Here is a 7,417-nt window from a genome sequence, read left to right as displayed (position 1 = left end):
CCCAGGCCCAGTCTCTACTGTGACCTAACACCACCACTCTGTCTCAGACACCGTCCATTATTCAACACTTCCTCACTTGCCCTCCCCACATGAAATGCTTCCTATACAGAGAGCCGGTAGTGAACGGTTTAATTATAATGAATGAAAACCCGGAGGCACGAATTTGTCTAAAATACACAATGGTTGGGGGTACATATGCATGTACTGAGAAACTAACTGCACTGTAAAATGCTGCTGAAAGGGTCATTGAATATTTCATGTGTTTTGTGGCTTTGACGGCACTCACTGGTGCAGTTGGGAGGTAGCATAAGGGTGTAGCTGCAGTGTCCAGACAGCCATAGGCATCTTACCTGCATGTTTTGGCTAATGCTAGTCATTTGCTTAGGTCTATAGGTTTAATAGCTCACAGTAAATACTACAGTATCTGTATTAAAAGGCTTTAAATCGAGTAATTTCTATGAGCATACTCTGAAACACACACAGTGGGGTTGAACGGGCTAGTAGGCCGATAGTTAGCTACGGAAGCCAACGGATGGAGGTTGCTGTCCATGCTGACATGCTAAAATGTCTGCTGTGCCGTCCATAAAGAAGAAGTGTCCCTCTATGTAGAATGGTGATGTAGGACTTCCCGTCTCTGAAGGTGTGAATGGCTAAGGGGGGGGGTGACAACACAACAACTGCTAAGCCCGCTTCTTTACACACTAATTGAGTCCTGTGAAATCATTGTTTTTGAGGCATAAACGTTTAGGTTCCCTGCAGCGATTTTCTGCTAAGAGGCAAATAACTGATTTTGATGTCAGACAACAAGTGACTCTGTGCAGAATACAAAAATATATATATATTTTTTTATTTTACCTTTATTTTACTAGTTAAGTCAGTTAAGATCAAATTCTTATTTTCAATGACGGCCTAGGAACAGTGGGTTAACTGCCTGTTCAGGGGCAGAACGACAGATTTTGTACCTTGTCAGCTAGGGGATTTGAACTTGCAACCTTTCGGTTACTAGTCCAATGCTCTAACCACTAGGCTACCCTGCCGCCCCTCCACTCTAACCACTAGGCTACCCTGCCACCGCTACACTCTAACCACTAGGCTACCCTGCCGCCTCTACACTCTAACCACTAGGTTACCCTGCCGCCCCACTACTGTATGTAGTGTTAACTATGGGAAATCATTTCTGCAGAGTGTATGTTTTACATATCTTCTTATTGTTTCCTCGCTGAATTAAAAAATGTACCAATTTCAAAATATGTGAGTAGTAATTCAAAACTTCTGTTAAGATTATTTTCACATTACAATGTCCATTGCACAAGGCGAAAACTTCAGGCCATCCTATGTATAAAGCAGTATCTAGACAGTCAGTCACTAATAATCCTATCTAGACAGTCAGTCACTAATAATCCTATGTATAGAGCAGTATCTAGACAGTCAGTCACTAATAATCCTATGTATAAAGCAGTATCTAGACAGTCAGTCACTAATAATCCTATGTATAGAGCAGTATCTAGACAGTCAGTCACTAATAATCATATGTATAGAGCAGTATCTAGACAGTCAGTCACTAATAATCCTATGTATACAGTCAGTCACTAATAATCCTATGTATAAAGCAATCTAGACAGTCAGTCACTAAAATCCTATCTAGACAGTCAGTCACTAATAATCCTATGTATAAAGCAGTATCTAGACAGTCAGTCACTAATAATCCTATCTAGACAGTCAGTCACTAATAATCCTATGTATAAAGCAGTATCTAGACAGTCAGTCACTAATAATCCTATGTATAAAGCAGTATCTAGACAGTCAGTCACTAATAATCCTATCTAGACAGTCAGTCACTAATAATCCTATGTATAAAGCAGTATCTAGACAGTCAGTCACTATAATCCTATGTATAAAGTCAGTCATCTAACAATCAGTCACTTATAATCCTATCTAGACAGTCAGTCACTAATAATCCTATCTAGACAGTCAGTCACTAATAATCCTATGTATAAAGCAGTATCTACATTTAAGTCATCTAGACAGTATCTAGACAGTATCTAGACAGTCAGTCACTAATAATCCTATGTATAGAGCAGTATCTAGACAGTCAGTCACTTATAATCCTATCTAGACAGTCAGTCACTAATAATCCTATGTATAAAGCAGTATCTAGACAGTCAGTCACTAATAATCCTATGTATAAAGCAGTATCTAGACAGTCAGTCACTAAAAATCCTATCTAGACAGTCAGTCACTAATAATCCTATCTAGACAGTCAGTCACTAATATTACAAAATACCTGGGCTGGTTATCAAACAGTTTTAAATATTGATATTATACTGCAATTTGGAAGCAAACTGAAGCTTTAAATAATGCTACAATTGAACAGTAAACCTCACTACAAAATGATGGATTGGATTGAGAGACAAAACACTACTAGCTTGCTATGTTTAGGAAGTTACAGTTTACTCGGCTGGATACTTACCGACAACATCGACCTCAGAGGCTCCAGACCCCCTCATCCGGAGATACATGAGGCCGAGCAGGAGAAAGAACAGGCAGGCGGCCATGAGCAGGAACATGGACAGGTAGTGGGCACTGAACCCCCAACCACCGGTGGACGACCCCACCTCCTCCCGCTTGAATTGCTGGAGCAGCTCATCCTCCGGTACCGTGTGCTTCTGCTTGAGACTCGACTGGCTGTAGGCATGGTTGGGACCGCTATGATTTGAATGGTTGGGTCGGTAAGTAGCGGATAGACTGTTGTAGTTGGAGAATCGCGGTCTCAGGCCGATGCTGAATCTGCTGCTGCTGCTACTTGTGGCGCCATCCCCGCTGTCGATGTGGTTTTTGTTGTAGGCGGAGGACGGGGAATTGTTGCCGCTGCTTTCCCCGGGGCTGCCGCGGTCGCTCTCCCCCATCACAGCCGACACGTAGATGGTCCCCCTGGGGTAATGGCGTCGCAGCAAGCTCCCGCTCAGGGACGATTCGCCGGGGCCTCGTTCCTTTCCCTCTTCTTCCTCTTCTTCCTCCTCCTCCTCCTCCCCCCGGCCTCCCATCATGTCTAGTCGACTTCTACTAGCGCCAGGCGTGTCGTTTAGCCTGATTTCCATGCCGCCAGTCGTTTCCTGTCCGCTCTCTGCCCCCCTGACACTTCTGTAGGGAGACGGCTTGGAGGAGTGACTCCGTCTGGAGTAGTGTTGCTGTAAGCGCCGGTCTCGTTGACGGTCCTGCCCAGATATTATCCCCCCTTCTTCCTCTTCCTCCGAATCTGAGTAATCACCGACTTTCTTACTACTGGCGTTCAGTGAGTAAGACGTCCTGTTCCCATTCAGAGACCGACTGTCTCTCTCCGTCTCCCCTTGAAAATCGTCGTCTTCTTCGGGCTCTTCGTCGTAACCCTTCACTTCCGCGGCCCGCGAGACCTCGAGGCTCGATTTTCCCCGGTCCACCCAACCGAGAGAACCGGGTCCGCTTCTCCTCCCCTCCAGCAGCCCGACGGGAGAGGAGTTGTTACTGCTGGTACTCACAGCGACTCCCAGGCTCTTCCGAGTGGCGGTAGCAGCTCCCGTTGTAGGCCTGATCTGTTGTTGATACGCGGAACCTCGGTCTCTCCTACCGCTGTGGTTCGCTCCTCGTTTTTTCTTCGGGTCATCTACGTCCGATTCGTCCGAACTAAAACCCAATACGAACTTCCCCGCTCCACCAGTTCGCTTTTCGTTCAGGACCGGTCGACCACCGGGGCTCCGGGGCGTGACGTCACGGCTAGCTGGCCTGGCTCCGCATCCCGAAGCTCCCGCCGCCGCCGCTGTGTAGCTGCCGTTACCACCGCTACTACTGTTGTTGTTGATACTGCTGCTGTTTCGGTTTTTCCCCGCTCTGGTTCCTCCTTTCTGTTGTTGTTCCTCACGTAGTTTCTTTAGTTTTTTCAAATAAACCGGTCTCGTATTCTCGGAGACCGGGCCTGGAGTGAATCCAAAGCTCTTTAACTCAGAGAAAAGCTCATCGTCTGTTAGCTGCGCCGTCGCCATCTTTACTCGGAGGGGGGAAAAAACCTCAAAGCTGCAACGGAAGTGACGAACTAATAGTAAAAAATAAAAATAAAACCGTATCCGGAGTCAGTCAGCTGTCTACAGGCAGGGGGCAGACGTCTCAATGACCTGCTATAAGAACAGTCACGTATAAATAGTAGGTTATATCTAGTGTCTGACAGAGTTGTAAAATGCGTCGTTTTATAAACACATTGTTTTATGTGAATTTTGATTTTGGAGGTTTACCTCATATTGGAGGCTAAATGTTGATCCAATCAAATACATGGTTGGTGATTTTCCGCATCTCGCTACTGTAGATTCGATGTTTGTTTAGTCACGTACTCAGGGTCGCAGATGTAGTTTCAGTGTACAGCGAAATACTTAAGCGCCGAGCTCCAACGGTGCATAATTCCTGTAATAGTCTACAGGAATCTATAGCCTATTATTTATTGTGTATTGTGAGTACTGTAGACTGTTTTTGCATAAACCACCTTACGATATGGTAAAAGGCCTAGTACATTTTTATTTATTTTTTATTTCAAATTTTATTTAACCAGGTAGGCTAGCTGAGAACAAGTTCTCATTTACAACTGCGACCTGGCCAAGAATAAAGCAAAGCAGTGCGACACAAACAACAACACAGAGTTACACATGGAATAAACAAACATACAGTCAATAGTACAGTAGAAAAAGTCTATATATAATATGTGCATACATGCTGTATGAGACTGTCTTGTCACCTTACATACTGTAGGCATGTCCTGTCACCTTACATACTGTAGGCATGTCCTGTCACCTTACATACTGTAGGCATGTCCTGTCGCCTTACATACTGTAGGCATGTCCTGTCACCTTACATACTGTAGGCATGTCCTGTCACCTTACATACTGTAGGCATGTCCTGTCACCTTACATACTGTAGGCATGTCCTGTCACCTTACATACTGTAGGCATGTCCTGTCACCTTACATACTGTTGGCATGTCCTGTCACCTTACATACTGTAGGCATGTCCTGTCACCTTACATACTGTAGGCATGTCCTGTCACCTTTATACCAGATGAAAGTGTGGTTATGTGTGGAATTGGGTTGTAGGAAAGGCAGTCTACATTCATTGTAAGTTCACAAATAATAATTTCATGATTAATACAGGTTATAGGTCTACTGGTTTGAAACATTCTATTGTAGGAGTTTTTTTATGGAAAAAAATTATATATATATATATATATATTTTTAATGTAACCTTCATTTAACTAGGAAAGTAATTAATTAATGAAAAATATGATAAAAAAAGAATGAAAAAAAAAACAACATTTTATACTCAGTGTAGCCTATGGCAGTTACATACTGGAGGCATGTGATATCCGTAATCTAGTGATATTGATTTGAAATATTTAATAATGAATAACACAAATTGTCATTGACAAAACTCTGTTGGAATGCAATAAAATAACACGTCTGGCATTTCTGCATTTCTCGACCGTTTCCACTCTTATACCTCAGTATTACCACCCTGTAGAATATGGGCACCAGGTGACATACCACAATCTGAAGTGTTTATCTTGGAGAGTTTATGGGCCTTATAAGACAAAGACCACACATGGAGATGATTTGTCTTGAAGCACCCCCGTCCCCCGTCCCCCGTCCCCCGTCCCTCCACCCTTTTCCTCTTCCTATTTTGGAGGCTTGAATTGAGTCAATGCAACAAACACATTTTTGTTTTATGAGAATAGGTCCGCTAGCTACATCATGCAATTCTCATCACCGTGTGAATGTTTTGTGGGCTATAATTTATAATGATTGTTATGTTTGTTGTTTTTTTACTGGGATTCGTCAGAAAAACGGATGTGTGGGTAAAAATTAAATGCAAAAATTAAATCAGGGAAAGATTAGACCCCTACTCAGACCAATAAATAAGTATTTATAGTGCCAGTTGTTTGTCAACATGTTACTCTATTTACTTCCTACCGCATTAATCAATAGACAGGCATAGCCTTACTAAATGTGCACTAACTCTCTACTTCCCATGTCCCACTGCGCCACCGTGTGGCCACATACCCTCCCTGCAGCGCCCGCTGTGTACAAGTAGCTTGCGACGTAGCGCAGGCGTCTCACTGTCAATGAAAGAGGCTCACACACCGCATACCAGACTTGAGTACAGTGGCCAACCCAGCATACACAGACACACAATTGAACTACGAGGAGAGCCGAACGGAGATACATTTACAATTTAAAGGGTTAGATTTGAGAGTCTTTTTCAACTCAGGATGGCTACCGAGACAGCCTCTGTTCTTCTGTCCCCCATCAAAACGTGCTTTCTTCTACTTTTGGGTGGTTTGATGTGCAAAGCTGCGCAGGAGCAGCAGGGAAGTTTGTACATGTGGATTGATGCCAACCAAGCCAGAATCCTAATTGGTAAGTAGCGTTTATTTTTCAATTAATCCAATGTTACAGTGTCACTTGAATTAGCTTATTAAATAGAAAATATGTATTATAACTTTAAAGGTTAAAGGGATGAGTTACATACACTGTGACCCCTATTATATTGGACTGAGTTAAACTTTGTAGACACCCCCATGCGCTTTCGCGTGTGTTTTTAAATGCTCTTGTTGAAATGTTAGTGTGTGTTATTGTACAGGTTTTGAGGAGGATATCTTGATCGTGTCAGAGGGAAAGATGGCTCCATTCACAACGGACTTCAGAAAGGCCCAGCAGAGGATGCCTGCGATACCTGTCAATATCCAGAACGTCAACTTCACCTGGCAAGCTACTGAACAGGTAGGAGACGGTGATAGAGTCACATTAGTCTATAGGCCTACTTTCATTTGAAAAGAGGAAAATGTGTGTATTTGATTCCATCTATTGTATTACTTTTAGTGGTCATCGATAGGCTTATCAAAGGCTATTGATCTGAGAACATGCGCGTAATTGTAGCCAGTGCGCAATGCGGTGACTAGTGTGCAATTCTATATGGCGATAAGGCTGCAATTCATTTTGTTTTTAGAAAACAATGATAAAGGTTGTTTTTCTTATTATTTTGAATCGATAGGTTAATAGCCAATGTTTAGTATGCATTGATTAACCACATTATGCATTTAAAAAACGAACTTCAAATGAAGAATGTCTTTGAAATGATTGTCTCGGTAAAGATCAATAAACTAGACAAGAGCCACTGACTATCCCCCACACTTAAAACCTTCATTCAAAAACTAGTCCACATTTCTTCTGAACTATTGTTTCTCACGCTTTCCCTACATCAAAGGCCCAATTCTGATCAAACAACCTCGCAATTTTGAGGTTTAAAGAGAAGCCTATGCGCGCGGTAGCAGTAGATGATTGATTTTTGAGATTCAGCTTGAGCTCTCTGACCAGTTTCCTTTTTTAAATATTGTAATTCCCATC

General features: G+C 42.9%; 2 protein-coding genes across 2 annotated transcripts in view; one reads left to right on the top strand and one right to left on the bottom strand.

Moving 5' to 3' along the window:
- Window positions 1–2,450: 2,450 nt before the first annotated feature.
- On the bottom strand, window positions 2,451–4,062 carry LOC135516560 (inner nuclear membrane protein Man1-like). The gene has a single exon (XM_064940910.1). The coding sequence runs from the start codon at window positions 4,014–4,016 to the stop codon at window positions 2,451–2,453; it is 1,566 nt and encodes a 521-aa protein (XP_064796982.1). The 5' UTR covers window positions 4,017–4,062.
- Window positions 4,063–6,354: 2,292 nt separating this feature from the next.
- Window positions 6,355–7,417, top strand: part of LOC135516559 (wnt inhibitory factor 1-like) — a 50,758-nt gene continuing 49,695 nt past the window's right edge. Inside the window, exons 1-2 of the mRNA XM_064940909.1 lie at window positions 6,355–6,430; window positions 6,654–6,793. Of these exons, the coding sequence (XP_064796981.1) occupies window positions 6,355–6,430; window positions 6,654–6,793 (216 nt within the window). The remainder of the gene's footprint in view (window positions 6,431–6,653; window positions 6,794–7,417) is intronic.

The sequence above is a fragment of the Oncorhynchus masou genome, chromosome 27 (assembly GCF_036934945.1).
Source record: "Oncorhynchus masou masou isolate Uvic2021 chromosome 27, UVic_Omas_1.1, whole genome shotgun sequence".
Classification (NCBI taxonomy): domain Eukaryota; kingdom Metazoa; phylum Chordata; class Actinopteri; order Salmoniformes; family Salmonidae; genus Oncorhynchus; species Oncorhynchus masou.
The sequence above is the reverse complement of the archived record's forward strand: the minus strand, read 5'-3'. Positions and strand labels throughout refer to the sequence as shown.